Source organism: Podarcis muralis, chromosome 2 (assembly GCF_964188315.1).
Source record: "Podarcis muralis chromosome 2, rPodMur119.hap1.1, whole genome shotgun sequence".
NCBI classification, from domain to species: domain Eukaryota; kingdom Metazoa; phylum Chordata; class Lepidosauria; order Squamata; family Lacertidae; genus Podarcis; species Podarcis muralis.
Window position 1 is genome coordinate 114293947 of NC_135656.1, and position 18030 is coordinate 114311976.

General features: G+C 49.5%; 1 protein-coding gene across 15 annotated transcripts in view; it reads right to left on the reverse strand.

Moving 5' to 3' along the window:
* Positions 1-18030, reverse strand: part of TNXB (tenascin XB) — a 118682-nt gene that overhangs the window by 78787 nt on the left and 21865 nt on the right. For all 15 annotated transcript variants that reach the window (XM_077920887.1, XM_077920888.1, XM_077920882.1 and 12 more), the window contains exon 2: positions 235-685. In XM_077920887.1, coding sequence (XP_077777013.1) covers positions 235-676 — 442 coding nt within the window. In that variant the 5' untranslated portion in view covers positions 677-685. The remainder of the gene's footprint in view (positions 1-234; positions 686-18030) is intronic.

An 18030-nucleotide genomic window follows, 5' to 3' on the forward strand; every position in this document is an offset into this window, starting at 1 on the left:
CTGCTACATCTTCATCTTCTGACACCTCCTCCTCCCAGTCTTCTCCCTCTGACCACTCATCAGTGTCCCACCACCACTCCCCAGGCTCTGAGTCTTCTTCCCTTGGAAGAAACTGTAGTGGCTTACAGGGTTCTCTCCCACCCACATTTCATCCCCACAAGAACCCTGTGAGGTAGGTTTCCTTGTGCCCCAGGGAGGTCACTTCGGTGCTGCATACCCTCTCCAAGGCCTTACCTGTACTAGCCTGGGAACTGCTGGTCGCAGGGCAGCAGCCTCCCGCAGCCTGGCAGGTGTCCCGCAGTGACCGCACTTCGTTCTCTAGTGCCTGCAGCCGTCTCAAGAGGTCCTGGGTGTCCTCGGTGCCAGGTGGGCACCCACAGGACTGCTGGGGCAGGTTGATGCGGTGAGTGAAGACCACATGCTCCTGGTCTGGCCCTTCCAGTGTGTGCTCGTACAGGCCCCCTCCCCTGGAGGAGCCAGGAGGGCCCAGCGCCTCTTGGGGTGCAGAGGAGGCTCCCTCATCCTCGGTGCCCTCTCCCTTCAGCTTTATCGTGTAGATATGAGAGAAAACGGTAGCGTTGGAGGGGATGACCCGGTGGGGCACATGCGCCTCCCAAGAGGCCCCCAGCCAGAAGAGGAACAGAAGGAAGGGCATGGGTCTTGGTTGTCTCCCCATGCTCTAGACCTGTGAGGGAAATGGCAACAAAAAAAGATGGGTGGATGAGGGCCGACAAAATGGACCTGAAGGTGCATTCGATTGTGTGGAATATTGTATCTGTTTTCCTGATTACGATGGAAGTACTTCTGTCCTATTTTCTAATATTCCTTTCACACTCTGTCAGAGAGCTAGCCAGCAATAAATCACAGAGAGTATGTGATGCTAACTCTTTGTTAAGAGAAACAAGGCCTGCTCACGGTTGCCTGGCCTAATGAGCACAGCAATTCTTCTCAGTAGTTTTTGTCCCTATGAGGCAGTTGTGGAGGCTGAAGATCTCCTCCTTCCCACAGTTCCATAAGTCTGTTCCTCCCAGGTCTATACCAAGCAATCTGAGACCATGCCAGCACACCTGTCTCTGCTCCTCCCTCTTCATATCTCTTCTGGTCCTGGGAGACCAGGGGGGAGGGGAGCTGGTCACAGCAGGAGGGGGAGACCCCCTGGCTTCTTCACTAGCCTGACTCATCTCTGCCTCTTGGCCTCCCTCCTCTCTTGCTTCTGCCTCTGCTTCCAGACTTTTCTCTGTCACAGACTCTTCCTGCTCACTAAGTCTTGTTGCCTCTTCAGTTTCCAATACCTCCTTCCAGTCTTCTCCCTTTGACGATTCATCATTGTCCCACCGCCACTCCCGAGGCTCCGAGCCTTCTTCCCTTGGGGGTTCCCCAGCTGGTTCCTCCCACCATTGCCCTGTGTCCAGCCATTCCGTGACACACTCCAGGACCTGTCATGTTATGCAACTGTGGCTCTTCAACCAATAGGCCAGCATAGAATCACAGAAGGTGACCCAGAAACTACAACTAATCCAGAATGCAGCAGCTAGACTGGTGACTGGGAGTGGCCGCCGAGACCATATAACACTGATCCTGAAAGACCTACATTGGCTCCCAGTATGTTTACGGGCACAATTCAAAGTCTTGGTGCTGACCTTTAAAGCCCTAAATGGCCTTGGCCCAATATACCTGAAGGAGCGTCTCCACCCCCATCGTTCAGCCTGGACACTGAGGCCCAGCTCTGAGGGCCTTCTAGCAGTTCCCTCACTGCAAGAAGTGAGGTTACCGGGAAGCAGGCAGAGGGCTTTCTCGGTAGTGGCGCCCACCCTGTGGAACGCCCTTCCATCAGATGTCAAGGAAATAAACAACTATCTGACTTTTAGAAGACATCTGAAGGCAACCCTGTATAGGGAAGTCTTTAAAATTTGATGTTTTATTGTATTTTTAATATTCTGTTGGGAGCCGCCCAGAGGGGTGGGGTATAAATAATAAATTATTATTTTTATTATAAAGAACCGTATGCCCTCTAAAGTCTGTCATCCTGTCACTGCCATGGCCACTGGTTTAGAGCTGGTGGGAATTTTAGAACAGCGTACCTTTGTGCAGGACCGAAGGTATTCTCAATCCCTGTTCTGCATGATTTGGACAGTTCTGCATTTAGCTGCATGCAATGGCCACTCCCGTGTCTACTCTGGCGAGAGGTGTCTGATAAGGTCAAAGATTGATGCCATAATTTTTTTCTACCTCCATTTTTTCTGGGAATAGCAGATAGGCAGAGAGCTGTTGGCTTATGTCCATCTTGTGTCTGGTTGGCCATAGTGAGAACAGGATGCTGTACTAGATTTAGGGGTGCCAACTTTAATAAAACATTTGGGGGCCCAGGTAAGGCCTCCCCCCGCATGGGCACACCCATACCATTTGAATGGCAATGCCCATCAACTTTGGGGGGCCCCTAATTTTATTGGAGGGCCCAAGGGGACCTTGGTCCCTAGAAGTTGGCTCCTATGACTACATGGACTGAGAGAGATTGGCTTGCTTAATTCAACCGGGTCCGTTTATGATTGAGGCGAAATTTGAACCATGAACCTCCTGATTCACTGCTCAACTTCTTGGCTGCCCGCTACACCGCATCAGCTTTCATGTAATAGCCAAGAGGGGGGTTGGTGCTTTTGGCCAAAGCTACGTTAGGAAAACATAATTGTCCGACAATAGGTTACCCACAGTTCAAAATACGTGTTTGTTTAAGGTTTGTTCTTTATTGGCTAGTCTTCAGCCAAAGCTCTCAGGGTGGCTTAGGAAGATTAAAAACAAAATTAAGTCAGCAAACAGCAAAGTTGATAGAAGCTCCAACCTTGAAATATTCAGCAAATGTTCCTTGGTAGCCACAGTGTGTGAAAGGGAAATGGGTGCGCAATGAATGACGCATGACTGCTTAGTAGGGGAAGGGATGGAGCTCAGTGGTAGGGCATCCGATCTGCATACAGAAGGTCCCATCTCTAGGCAGGGCTGGGTTTCCGCCTGAAACCCTGGAGACTCACTGCCAGTCAGTGTAGACAATACTGAGCTAGATGGACCAGTGGCTCTGACTCAGTATAAGGCAGTTTCCTGTGTTTCTGTGCCATAACTCTCCCTCTCTGAGCACTTATCCAGACTTCTGCTTATCTCACTGCTTTCCCCAGGGGAAAACTACTCTTTAGTGCTCCGTCGGAGTAAATGGTGATGCAGGTTTTCTCCCTAGAGGCCTTTGCTCCAGTTTAGCACTAAAGAGCAGGTTTTCCCTGGGAAGGGAGAGGGGAAAGGGGAAAGCTGCTGGGATCCAAGTCTAGAAAGTGTGAAAACCTCCCATGCTTTCTAAAGGCACAGGACAAGCGGAAGTGAGGACAAGCCCTCAATTTCAATCACAGGGCAGCTACATCCAAGCCAGGTTCGAACCCACAGAGCGTTGAACGCACCATGTATTTAAGCTCTCATGCACCTGCTGTTTCTTGTAACCTGTCGCTCGCCTTATGTGCCAATCTGATTTATGCATCAAAGCCTTGGGCAGAACTGGAGTTGTGAGTTTGATGAGTTTTCATGGATGAATTGCTGGGGAAATGTGGAAAAATTGGGAAAAAATGAGGGATTGGGGGAAACGGCATTTGACTGATTTGTTGTTGTTTAGTCGTTTAGTCGTGTCCGACTCTCCGTGACCCCATGGACGCCAGGCACTCCTGTCTTCCACCGCCTCCCACAGTTTGGTCAGGCTCATGTTTGTAGCTTCGAGAACAATAGCTTCGAGTTTGTAGCTTTGACTGATTTATCCACCCCTAAATATAACCCCACTTAATTAAAAGGGGGGAGGAGATCCAGAAGACAAAATTAAAGTGTGTGTTTTTTTAAAAGGGGGAAAGTGATTAACCAGGAACAACCAGCCAGCCAACAGACGCTGTTCCTAGTAAATAAAAACAACTGTGAAGTTCAGGAAAATTCATGTCTGTTGACACGTGTTAAAACCTCTCTCTCTCTTACACACACACACACACACACACACACACACACACACACACAGGCTGTTCCTTGATGCAACCTCGGTTGGAGAAACCCACTGAAAGGAGTGGTTTTCTCACCTGCTTTTACAGCAGCACAACCGCTGGATTAAAAAAAAAACCAGCTAGGGAATTGTTAGGCACAATGCAGATATCTCCAATCACATTGATGTGGACAGCAGGAATGCAAAACAGAGGCATGACAAGGATCCCATAGCGCTCGCCAAAGCCAGGCAGTTGGGAAGCAGGAACAGCAGTGCACGGCAGGGGGCGGGGGGGGGGGCGGAAGGACAAGCCACGGGAGTGCTGTGAAATGCAAGCAGAGACGTGGCCAGGAGTCAGATATGGTGGAGGAAGCTGGCAAGGCAGACGGGGAGAAACGGATTAGATAAGAGTGGGCCAGGACAGACAGAGGGAGCTCAATCTTATCCTTAAAGCTTCCTTGTGACAACAGTCTGCAGCACAGCCGTGGACTGACCTGCCTCCAGAGGTTGTGGGATTTCCTTACTTATAGCCGCCTGGGCCTCAAACTCCTGGATCCAACACTGTCAATGGCCTCGGTGGCTAGGACTGCCTATTTCCAGCTATGACTGTCTCACCACCGACGTCCCTTATTGCACAGAAATGAATTGGTCACTGTACTCCAGGTTCTGGGTAGCTACCAAATTGGATTAGTGCACTGCGCTCTATGTGGGTCCAAAATGCAGCAGCCAAATTACTGGGTGGGGCTCCATTTAGAATTTGCTGATTTAATGGTTGCCAGTTCCCCCCCAGGCCCAGTTCAAGGTGCTTACATTAATGTTTAAAGCCCTAAATGACTTAGGCCAGGCACCCCCAAACTCAGCCCTCCAGATGTTTTTGGGAGTACAACTCCCATAATCCCTAGCTACCAGGACCAGTGGTCAGAGATGATGGGAATTGTAGTCCCAAAATATCTGGAGGGCCAAGTTTGGGGATGCCTGACTTAGGCCCTCAATTCCTGAAAGACCACCTTCTTCACTGCAGACCCTCTCAGGTGTTAACGTTGGCAGAGGAGGTGTCCCTCAGAATCTCAGGGGGTGGCAGCCCAGGAGAGGGAATTCTCTGTGGCAGCCCCTAAGTTCCCTTACGACAGAAGTGTGTCTGGCACCTTCATTAGCGGCGGACTTGGGTACTCTGACGCCCTGTGCAAGGCCAACATTCCCAACCCCCGAAAGCAGGTAAGGAAGTGCCTGGCTTTGGAAAAGAGGCACAAGGCTCTGGCAAGTTCCCAGAGCAATACTACCTCCTTCCCAAAGCTGGGAAAGAGCTAAGCAAGCTTTGGGAAGGTGGGAGGAGGACTCTAGGACCCAGTACCTTGTGAGATGGCGCCCCCCTGGGCTCAATGCTCAGTGCATGTGCACCACTCACATAGCCCTAAATCTGCCCCAGTCTTCATTGCAAAGCTTTCAGCATTTTCCATCTATTTAACAAAATGTATAGGATTGTATTCAGCAGAAATGCTACTCAGAGTAAACCCATCAAGATTTAAAAAACAGGAATTTAAGGGCATTAATTTCAATGTATCTACTGTGAGTACCAGTTAGTCGAATACAACTCGTATAAGTGCTTGACTGTAATACAGTGGTACCTCAGGTTATAAACACCTCAGGTTACAAACACTTTGGGTTACAGACTCCGCTAACCCAGAAATAGTACCTCAGGTTAAGACCTTTACCTCAGGATGAGAACAGAAATCGTGCGGTGGCAGCAGTGGGAGGCCCCATTAGCTAAAGTGGTACCTCAGGTTAAGAACAGTTTCAGGTTAAGAACGGACCTCCAAAATGAATTAAGTTCGTAACCAGAGGTACCACTGTAAAGCCTTTTAGTGGCTTACCGGAAAAATATCAATACAAGTTAAAAACAGTTATGCAAAAAGACTCAAAAGATAAATAAGATCAACAATAAACTATAAGAGATTACACGTCTCATTCTGCAAGTCTGGATAGGCTTGCCTGAACAGAAATGTTTAACCAGGCACTAAAAAGACTTCAGAAAAGGAACCTGCCTGGTATCAATAAGCAGGGAGTTCCAAAGTGTAGGTGACAGAGCAAAAGATGGATTTCTTACTAATGCGGGAACAAGTGTTATGTGGCACCACAGACAGAAGTGGTCAAGGGGGTTTATAAGGGGTAAGACCATCTCACAGATAAACTGGTCCCAAGCTATTAAGGAATTTAAATACTAATAGTAACACCTTGCACTTGGCCCAGCATCAAATTGGCAGCCAGCGCAGATGTTTAAGCAGAGGTGCTACATGCTGACAGGGTCTCGCTCCGACCAGCAATCAGCAGTAGCTGCAGCTTCCAGATTGAGCTCAAGGGAAGCCCCACATAGAGAGCAACGCAGTAACTCAATCTTGAAGTCACCAAGGGCAATGGAGTCATGCGCCAAAGATGCTGTTTCTCAGCCTGGCCTTTGACACCTGCGACACCTATTTTTAGGACCCACCTGCTTCCCCCCTTAAAAGTACCCTTTTAACAACCACAAGGCAGCAAACAAAACAAAACAAAACAAAACAAAACCAGCAGCTGAAGCTTCCTGTCAGGGATGAAGAAAGCTTAACCAATAGAGTTTCTGCCTGCCATGCAGCTGGTCTAGGAAATGGAGGGGGGAATGGTGGCGAGAGACCCTATCCTGAATTAACCTTACTCTATAATGGGGAATTAACATTTCCCCTCTCCCTTCGGGTCAGCGCACTGCTGGAATCCATGGGAGTTAACAAACATCTGAGCTCCTGCACCAGCTTTATTATTATTCCAGCTGTTGGCCTGAAGTGCTGCAATTTTCCAATAAACTTTCCTGGACTTCCCTTCGTTCCCTCCAGGGGCTGCTCCGTTACTTATTGGGAGTAAATAAAACGCCTGTTCTCCTCTCATGCTACAATATGAATAGCCTCTTACAGAAGGACTCAGCAGGAGAGCAGCACCAGGCGCCTCGCCTTCCAAATTTCCCTTCCCTCCATTTGCAAACTCTCTGGAACGCCACCGCCGCCAAATCTGAGAGGCTTCGGTAGGCCCGGCCTGCCCCTCTCCCCTCAGCCCCCAGGCCGCCTCGTTGACTGAGAGAGGTTTCAAACGATTGGTATTGATGCTCCTTCCGATAAATCAGACCCACACATTCCCCCCCGCACATAACCGCCACGTGCTGGGTGGGGGCAGGAGTGTCGGTGCTGATTCATCGGCCCGGTATTTACCGCCACAAGCCAATTCTGTCGCCTAACCATACGGGATTAAGTAGGATTCTGAATTGGGACAGAACAGACCTCGATGCCAAGGGACCTCTTTACAGGATACAGTTCCTCAAGTGAGCCGGAGTGGGGTGGGGAAGCACTCTGTGCATGCTCTGAGAAAGGAAGGGGTAGAAACTTCTGTTCGGTGCACAACCTATCTGCAAATCTGCCTACTTCACACTTTCCGAAAGAACAGGAGCACCAAAGCCTTGAAACTGGCACTTCTCCCTATTTTGCACCACCGTTCTCTAACCAAGCGATATCCAAAAATGCATTATATTAAAGGAAATTGCTTTGCAAGAAAAAATGTGCGTATGGAACAAAACAAATTTTCACTAAGACTTTAAAAAGACACACAAACGGATGTGGAGAACTGAACCGAAAAGACTGGGGAAAATACAAAGCTGAGAGAAACCGAAATTGAGGGGTTTCTCCATCCCTAGCAGGGGTGGACACTCTTTTATGCTTGTTGACGCCTTTTATTTTTAGTTTGCACCCTGCTTGTCTGATCGCCAGCGCTAAGAGCATTTTAATGGTCTTTTGCAGCAGCCCCATAAACGGAAATTTAGGAAGGGAGGTTTTTCTTGGCGTAGAAATCAGGGCTGGGGGCTGGGAGAGTTGTGACCTGCTACATATCTATATGTCATCCCAGCTATTCAAGGCACTGGAGCATGATGTGTGTGTGTGTGTGTGTGTGTGTGTGTGTGTGTGTGTGTGTAGAGGTCTCATCCCTCCACCAATGATCCCAAATGGTCGGAAGAAATTTAGAACTTCAAAAGAGTTAGAAACCTCTCTTGCTTTAAAATGAAGCAAAACAGCCTCTGTGACGGGAGCTTGGATGGTCACCATACAAGGTGTAGGGACTCTCAGAGAAACAGCCAGAACATACCTATGGGTAGCTTAGTATGTTCAAAGAGTTTTCATTATGGTTGCCAGATTTTTTTCAATGAATCCAGGGACACTTTTTTTTTTTTTAAAGCTGAGTAGCAACAGGGAGTCAGTAGTAGAGATGGTGAGGCAAAAGACCCTGGGCCCAAGCACACATGCATATTGTATAAAGGTGCAAAGCCCTTCTTTCGCAGCCTGTGAAACATAAATGCGCAGAGTTTTTTAAAAACTGGGCAATGGCTGCCTGCCCGTGGCTCCCGAACCTCCCCTGATCTGTCAAAACAAAGGGGGAAGGGGGCAGGAGATCTGTACCGCCAGATGTCCCCGGTTCCCCTTTGGCAGCGGCAGTCAGCAGCCTGGAGCCAGCCAGAGCCAACTGCGCTACCAGGCTGGCTCCGGGCTGCTGAGGCTGCCGCTGCCACATTTCCCGGGGACAGATTTGCAAATCTGGGGACATTCCGGGAAACGGAATTTGTCCAGGGACAGATTTGCAAATCCAGAGACCGTCCCCGGAAACATCTGGTAACCCTAGTTTTAATTACATTGCAGCTACTAGGAATTATGGGTATTTTCTGTCTCCACCGCCAGAGGCACCATATGCCTCTGAGTGGGAGTTGTTGGGATCCACAAACGCAGAGATAGTGCTGCTGTGCTCAGGTCTTGCTTGTGAGCTTCCCAAAGGCATCTGAGTTGGCCAGTGGGAAGTAGATGAGCCATTTCCCCCACCAAGAAGGGCTCTTGTTATGTCTTTATGGCTATCATCCCATCAGGATGTTCATAAATTCCTAAGTTATCTGTGCAGGGCGTGTGAAGCAGAGTATTTCTTTTGAGTGTCCAGAATGCTGATCCGTTTCACTGGATGACCCCAGGTTCTGATAATATCGGAGTGGGGTGGAAAGAATCTCCAGAGGCACTTTCACAAAATTTTATAAGCCTCTGGCTTATCTATTTTTTTAAAAAACAAAAAAACTGGGAGGGGGGAGCCTACCGATGAAAAGGCTGGAGTACACACCACCCATTTAAAGCGCTTTTAAAATAATTCTGGAAATTGTGGCTATTAAGGGTGCTCTGTGAGGGCAGAGGTGGTCTGGAAGAGAGGTGTGTGCGCAAGGGCCACGTAGAGAAGCCACAAGGGCCACTTCCATGGTTCCCCACTACTGATCTACCCCAAAGTTGTCTGTCCTGGCTCACAGCTGCTCTTTAGCTTCTCACCTGACAACCCTTTATCTCAGTCACTTTCAGTTGAAGATGCCAGGGAATGAACTGGGGGGCTGTCAGGATAATAATAATAATAATAATAATAATAATAATAATAATAATAATAATAATTTATACCCCGCCCATCTGTCTGGGCTTCCCCAGCCACTCTGGGCAGCTTCCAACCAAATATTAAAATACCATAATACATCAAACATTAAAAGCTTCCCTAAACAGGGCTGCCTTCAGATGTCTTCTAAAAGTTTGGTAGTTGTTGTTCTCTTTGACATCTGGTGGGAGGGCGTTCCACAGGGAGGGCGCCACTACCGAGAAGGCCCTCTGCCTGGTTCCCTGTAACTTTCAGATATTTCAGAGATGAAGCCAGGCCAAAATGGTTGGAACAACTTTGCTGTGGAAGAGCAGTCTAGAACAGCAGTATGACTCACTTGCCTTAGTTGGGCGCAGTGCCACCTATAATTAGAATAGTGGTATTACAGTTAAGTCTATACCTGACAGGGACCTTCCGCCTGCATGGGAGAGTCGTGAGTGGAGGTGTTGAGGGTTGGCTTGGTCGGGACCCTTCGGGGACCCAGGGCACCCACTGGCAAGAGTCCCTAGGACCTTCTCCTCTTCCTCACCACTGCAACAGTGTGCCCTCCTGCCTCTCCCTCTGGCCCAGAGGGGATGACCAAGCAAGTGACTACAGTGGTGCATTGAGCGAGGAATCGTCACAGTCTCTTTGCTCAATGGCTGCCTTGCAAATAAGCAGGTGGTGGGAATGATGGCATAGGAGCAGCAACAGTTGGCAACAATGACAGTGGAGGGTGGATCAGGGAGAAAGGACTTCAGGCTCAGGCGCAAGGGGGATGTGGCCCCCAGACCTTTCTATGTGGCCCTTGGGAACCTCTCCAGCCACAACCCTCTCTGCCCCTGCTCTGCCCCTTCCTTGGGTGTATATGCCTTGCTGGAACCTGTTGATCTCTGATCATGCTTCGTGCTTGACTGAATGGAGGGTGTCTTTTCTTCCCCCAAGAAGAAGAAGAAGAGTTTGGATTTGATATCCCGCCTTTCACTCCCTTTAAGGAGTCTCAAAGCGGCTAACATTCTCCTTTCCCTTCCTCCCCCACAACAAACACTCTGTGAGGTGAGTGAGGTTGAGAGACTTCAGAGAAGTGTGACCGGCCCAAGGTCACCCAGCAGCTGCATGTGGAGGAGCGGGGAAGCGAACCCGGTTCTCCAGATTACGAGTCTACCACTCTTAACCACTACACCACACTGGCTCTCCTCTAGCTCTCCAAAAGCTAGAGGAGTTGGGTGACTAGAACTGGGGAGGAGCCCCAGATTCGAATCCTCAGGGGAAAAGCAGGATGAAGGAAAGAAAACATAGGCTTGGTCAGAGAGCTGTGGCCCCTTTGTTAAATGCACAAGGAGGAGAAGGACTTTTCCCCGTTTGAGCTGTGCGGTAGCAGTTGGCTGGATCAGCCACAGGGGGAGACTTACCTTGACGTTTTAAGTGGTCTGCAGACACAATGCGCCGGAATGCAACCTGTCTGCATTCCAAACCACTCTGACCGCACTTAAAAAGCCAGGCATGTCTTCATCCTGAGGGAGCGAGCGTGCAAACCATAAAACTCTGGTTCAAATCTTATCTCCGTCAAGGGCACCCTGTGTGGCCTGAAGGAAACCGCAATTATATAGTTCAGTATTTCTGAAGTAAACTGCCAACCGCTCCACACACACACACACCGTCCTCAGATTCTTTCAACTTACCTCATAGAGCATTTGCTCCAACTCCTGGGTTCCTGAGCTACTACAGCATTACAACATGCACATCTGGGGTTGTGAATGGGTGGCGGTGGGGATGTGGCTTCTCCATCCAGAAGGAGCTGAGCCCATGTGGTGGCCATGTGGCGTGGGTCTCTTGGGGAGCGCTTCTGGGTTTAATTAACCTGTTTATTGCCTGTAACCTGCTGCGGCACGCAAACAGAGACCATAACCTCGGCCGCTCTGAGACACTAATCCGTGTGGTAATGTTTTGACACCTCCTGCTTTAAAAAGGGGAAACAAAAAGCCCAGAAGGAGTGTGAGCCCCTTTTAAATGTGTTGGGGAAGGGAGGGCATTACAGTGGTACCTCGGGTTAAGAACTTAATTCGTTCCGGAGGTCCGTTCTTAACCTGAAACTGTTCTTAACCTGAAGCTCCACTTTAGCTAATGGGGCCTCCCGCTGCTGCAGCGCCGCCGGAGCACGATTTCTGTTCTCATCCTGAAGCCAAGTTCTTAACCCGAGGTACTATTTCTGGGTTAGCGGAGTCTGTAACCTTAAGCGTATGTAACCTGAAGTGTATGTAACCTTCAGAGGTATCACTGTATTGGGTTGTCTTTGTTCTTATTTTTACTGTGTGTTTTGTGTGTTTTTTAATATTGCAATCTTATGTTGTGAACCGTCCTGAGATCTACAGGTATAGGGTGCTATACAAATTTAACAAATAATGAAATAATGAATAATAATTCCCAACCCGGTTCAGGGAACTGAGCTGTTGCTGTAACGTGGTGCCTATTTATATTATTATTATTAATTAAATTACTATAGCGCCCTTCATCTGAGGATCACAGCACACTTTGCGATATGAAAACACCAAAGTACATAACATAAAGGTAAAGGTACCCCTGCCCGTGCGGGCCAGTCTTGCCAGACTCTAGGGTTGTGTGCCCATAGTGACGAGCAAAAACAATGGAACTTAAGTTTTTTTAATCTGAGGGTGCAGCTTTTATCTTAACAACACCCCAGCTTCCTGTCAGATATAAGGGAAGGGTCGCAGCTCAGCGGTGCTAGAACATCTGCTTTGAAAGCAGAATGATGATGATGATGATGATGATGAAGAAGAAGAAGATGCAGAAGGCCTCAGGTTCAATCTCTGGCATCTTCTCTGACAGCTCAGTTGGTAGCACATGAGACTCTTAACATCAGGGACATGTATTCGATCCCTAAATTGGGCAAAAGATTACTGCACTGCATGGGGTTGGGCTAGATGGCCCTTGGGGTCCCTTCTAACTCTATAATTCTTTGATTTCAGGTAAGACTGCCTGCAACTCTGGAGAGTTGCAGCCAGTCCGTGTTGATAATGCTGTAGGTTCAATATAAGGCAGATTCCTACGTTCCTATATTGACTTTTCACAGGTACACCGTATAGCGGTTGGGAGTGACAATACATGCAAAGCATATCCATAAGTTTATGCTGCTTCCCAAACCATAAAATAAAGTAAAATGCCATCTGGTGCCTGAAGGCCCCCTTGGCCACCTGTGGCTGTGCAGGATGCTCCAACCTCTGAGTTAGCACCCTTAGAGAGGGCCTCACCTGTGTGCCCCATCTCGGCTGGATGGGATGTGTGGAATCCATCCCTCTGCAGTGCACTATCCTCACCATACACCCCCCCAAAAAAAACACACACCCCTGTCTCATATTTGCACAAACAAAACTTGACCTTTGAGAAAATCCCAGGTCCAAATTAAATAACCGCCGTCTTAATCCTCCTATAAGCAGTCCTTTGGCCCGGGAAACAGAGATCTCTTAATGAAAAGAGGACTGTAAACAGCCAACCCTAATGATATCCTTCAGATCAGTGCAAACACAGCTCTGGGTCCGGCCACAGATTCGCCTTGCTACCTTAATCCCAGCTGAAATTTAGGACCACCACCCCTCCTTCTTCTCCACCTCGCTGCCAAAAAAACTCAGCCCGAGGCCTGAGAACCCCTCTGTCCGTCCAAGAGACGTTAAGTGTCCGTCAGAGGGGCCAGCTTGGCTTCCACATGTTTGCAAACTGGCTCGTATCATACAGCAAGAACCCAGCTTGATGTAGTACAAAGGGGGCTTTCAAACCATTCCCAGGGAACAGGGGAGACTGGTGCATGAGGTCAAATGGGGCACTGCCCCACCAACCTTGTTCTGCCTCCAGGCAGCCCCCATCTGCCTGCCTGCCTACAACTAGCCGGGGGGGGGGGGCAATGACTGCCAGCCTCCTCTCCCTTAGTCTCAGTCTTGCCCTTGCAGAACTCGGAAGGGAAGACAAAACCAGAATGAGTTGTGGTGCAGTGGTTAGAAGAAGAAGAAGAAGAAGAAGAAGAAGAAGAAGAAGAAGAAGAAGAAGAAGAAGAGGAGTTTGGATTTGATATCCCGCTTTATCACTACCCTAAGGAGTCTCAGAGCGGCTAACATCCTCCTTTCCCTTCCTCCCCCACAACAAACACTCTGTGAGGTGAGTGGGGCTGAGAGACTTCAGAGAAGTGTGACTAGCCCAAGGTCACCCCGCAGCTACATGTGAAGGAGCGGAGACACGAACCCGGTTCACCAGATTACGAGTCCTCCATTCTTAATCACTACACCACACTGGCTCTCTAACCACACTGGTTAGAGTGTCAGACTACGCCCTGGGAGACCAGGGTTCGAATCCTCACTCAGACACAGGACATTGGGCCACTCACTGCCTCTCGGCCTGGCCTACTCCACCAGGCTGTTGTGGGGATTAAATGAGGAAGGGGGGAGCCATGTATGGCCCCTTGAGCTCCTGGGAGGATAAAAGTGGGGTATAAACTCAATAAACTCATACATGCAGACAACTCCCCATTTGCGCGAGGGCCACGTTCCGAGGCACCCCATGTTTAAGCGGAATTGTGTATACAGTCATACCATGGGTTACACACACTTCAGGTTGCGTTTTTTCGAGTTACAGACACGCCGAAACCCGGAAGTACCAGAACGAGTTACTTCCGGGTTTCGGCGGTTGCGCATGCGCACAAGCGCTAAACCGCACTTTGCGCATGCGCAGACGCACCAAATTGCAACCCGCGCATGCGCAGACGCGGCGCTGCGGGTTGCGAATACTGCAGGTTGTGAACGTGCCTCCCGCACGGATCACGTTCGCAACCCGAGCGTCCACTGTATTGGGAACACCATTGAGAAAGCCTGCAAACACCCTCTGAACCTCTGAAAACCCTTTTAAAAACCAGCAGCGTTTACAGGACTCCCTCCAAATTGCCTTGCTCAAACTGCAACTCTCCGCAGACCAGTGGCGTAGCGTGGGCCAGGTAGGGGCAGAGAGCTGCAAGTGCGAGCGCCCCCCCCCCGATGTTGCGCCCGGTGCGGCCGGCCCCCCCTGCACCCCCCACGCTACGCCACTGCCGCAGACTGCAAAGGTCAGTGCAAAGTCTCCTGGGATTGCACAACCCTTGTGGGGTTGCTAGCTTCTGCTTTGTGCCATTTTCACGTTCTTTTGGGGGCCATTTTTGCCCCTCTAATGCACGTAAGTGGAGAGTTGCCTGTCATTGACTCTGCCTGTCATTGGTTCTGGCTGCGCCTATCCCTGTTTCTGGCTCCGCCTCCCTGCCTTGTTCCCTTCCAGACACAGGGGGCATAACAGATCCCAGATAAGAGCAGACAAGATTCTGCAAGACAGCCAGTCCTGGAATTGTTTCCCTTCCCATGCCATGGGCAGCCACAGGGGTGTGTGTGTGTGTGTGTGATGCAGGGATCCCCTCTCAGTTCAATGAGGCCCAAGCAGACTCAGTGTCCACCACAAACTGCACGAAGCTGCCTTACACTGAACGGTTTTATCTCTCTCAGCATTGTCTCTGCTGATTTGCAGTGGCTTGTGAGCAGGTTGGCTCATGTCACCCAAAAGCAGAACTTCATCACCAAAGAAATACAGTGGTACCTCGGGGTACAGACGCTTCAGGTTACGGATGCTTCAGGTTACAGACTCCACTAATAGTAGAAATAGTACCTCAGGTTAAGAACTTTGCTTCAGGATGAAAACAGAAATCGCGCAGCGGCAGTGGGAGGGCCCATTAGCTAAAGTGGTACTTCAGGTTAAGAACAGTTTCAGGTTAAGAACGGACCTCCGGAATGAATTAAATTCTCAACCCGGGGTACCACTGTAGTCCCTGCAACTTCTCAGCCCACAAGCAGAGCGGCAAATTTTGACAAGCCATTTGATTTGAGACCGATAGCCACACTCCCTTCGAGGAAACTCTTGAGGGCCACATGCTAGGGGTAAGAGGGGGCCTGAAGCAAAAGTGAGCAGAGGAACAAATTCAGATTTTACCTCTGTACAGCTGGGCTAGTTTCTACAGACACACTCTATCCTCCCTCCAGGCAGGGAAGAGGCATTCTCAGAATTCAAGGGCATATTCCAGCCAGGCAAAACACTTTCCAGGAGGGTGTAAGTCATATAATCATAAGAGTTGGACGGGACCACAAGGGTCATCTAGTCCAACCCCCTGCAATGCAGGAATCTTTTGCCCAAAGTAGGGCTTTAACCTGCGACCCTGAGATTAAGAGTCTCATGTTCTACCAAGTGAGCTATCCCAGGAAGCAAGGCAATTGAGGGGCGTGGCCAAGGGTGTTAAGTTGTGGGTGAACATATCAGACGACACAGCGATTCTTCAAACAGCTCTTGTTTATTCACAGGTCAGAACAGAACTGAACTGAAGGGTTCAGCCAGCCTGCTTATATAGAGCTCCAGTACAATGCAACTGTAACCACTTTCTGTAACTATCCAGTCACTGAACATCACTTTCAATCCCCTATTTGCATATGTGGACCCGAGTGAAAACTATCTACAGTATCCCCCTGCTGGCCCAGGGTTAGAACGTCAGTACATAACAAAGGGGTGTGTGGTCTGTGGGTAGTTCCAAGGGAGAGGCTTGGAAGGGAGTGTTTGCCCCCTGGGTGTGGGGCTCCTCACCCCTCTGATATACTCCTAAACATGCTTAATGCTCTGAGTGCCATTATGAAGCCAAAACAGCACCATCCAGCACATGTGGGGGAATCACAAAGACTGTTCCAAAATTATTTCGTTGAAACCCCTACAGTGGCATCTCCCCCCCCCCCCCAAATAGAGCAGGCCAGTGAGGACTGAGAATACTCAGTGGGCACAGAATGCTAACTCAATGTTGGTGTGTCAGAAACATAAATAAGGGGAAATGAATGGAGTGTCTGGAAAGCAGACATGGCTGGCTTGATGGCAGGAGTGGCCCCACACTGCAATGTTCTGTTGCAGAGCCCACCTGTCCGTTCTAGTGACCATCTGTGAGATCCTGCTGTGTGCAGGGCTTCCTTTGACTTGTTCCTTATTTGTTGTTTTGCTTTGCTTTAATCAACCCCCCACAGCCCAGGCAGTGGAAAAGCAGCCGGGAAAATGTGAGTCAGCCAGGCCAGCCGCCACCTCTTGCCCTGCCCGACAGGCCCCTTTCACGTGTTTTCCTGGCAGTGGGGGCTTGTTGCCAGGAAGAGAGAAGCATGTGTGTACGAGGTCCGGATCTTTCGTGCGAAGGCGTTGCGGGCGGAGCTATCGGGGTGGGTCCCCATTGCTGAGGCTACACGAACCTACTACAGAGACTTTTTCCAGGGTGGTCAAAGGTTCCAAATGCACATACTCTGTTCATTAAAACATCGTGAACGGTGTGAGGAAAGGAGGTGAGAGATAGAGAGAAACTATCCTTCTCCTCTCTTATAAAACCAGGATCCTGGCAGTAGGTCAAGCCAAGTGAAATTAACTAGCACTTTTTCACGGGACGCATTGCAAAACTCAAGCAAGCTCCTGCCACGAGATGCAGTGACACAACCTCTCAAGAAGAGCCTGGCTTGCTGGATCAGGCCAGAGGCTGATGGAGTCCAGCACCCTGTTATCACTGTGGCCAACCAGATGCCTCTTCTGGGAAAGAGCCCACAAGCAGGAAATGAGCACAAGAGCACTTTGTGATTCCAAGAAACCAGGAAGCACCGTTTCTGATCCTGGAGGTAATACACGCAGCCATCCTGATCGGCAGCCCATTGACATGGCCTCAATATCCGCCATCAGCTGTAAAGTTCCTTAAAGCTAGTTAAAAGCTGCCAGCTCAAAGAGAGCTTTTTAAAGCATCACTATCAATATGGCGAATAAGACGCACAACAAACACCAAGATCACAAACACAAATGAGCAACATCCACCAACACAATGAACTGATGAATTCCATGGTGATCACTCTCTGCTTTGTAAGATATTTATGTCACTGCATTTATTTCTGTTCGCTTGCTATAAGGTAAAGGTAAAGGGACCCCTGACCATTAGGTCCAGGCGTGGACAACTCTGGGATTGCGGTGCTCATCTTACTTTACTGGCCGGGGCCGGCGTACAGCTTCCAGGTCATGTGGCCAGCATGACTAAGGCGCTTCTGGCGAACCAGAGCAGTTCATGGAAGTGCCGTTTACCTTCCTGCCAGAGCGGTACCTATTTATCTACTTGCACTTTGATGTGCTTTCAAACTGCTAGGTTGGCAGGATCAGGGATCAAGCAACGGGAGCTCACCCCATTGTGGGGATTCGAACCGCCGACCTTCTGATCGGCAAGTCCTAGGCTCTGTGGTTTAGACCACAGCGCCACCTGCGTCCAGAGTCACTTTCTATAATTTGCTTTAAAAACAAATTTCTGTGCAAACATAGAAAGCCTGCCTTAATACTTGCCTTGCATGATTTTTTGAGAACATAAGAAGATCGCACGAGATCAGGACCACCTGGTCCAGAGTCCTTTTCTCCCAGTGGCCAACTAGATGCCTGTGGAAAACCTGCAAGCAGGATTCAAGTGCAAGAACCCTCTCCCATCCTGCAGTTTCCAGCAGAGTTGGAAGGGACCCTGAGGATCATCTAGT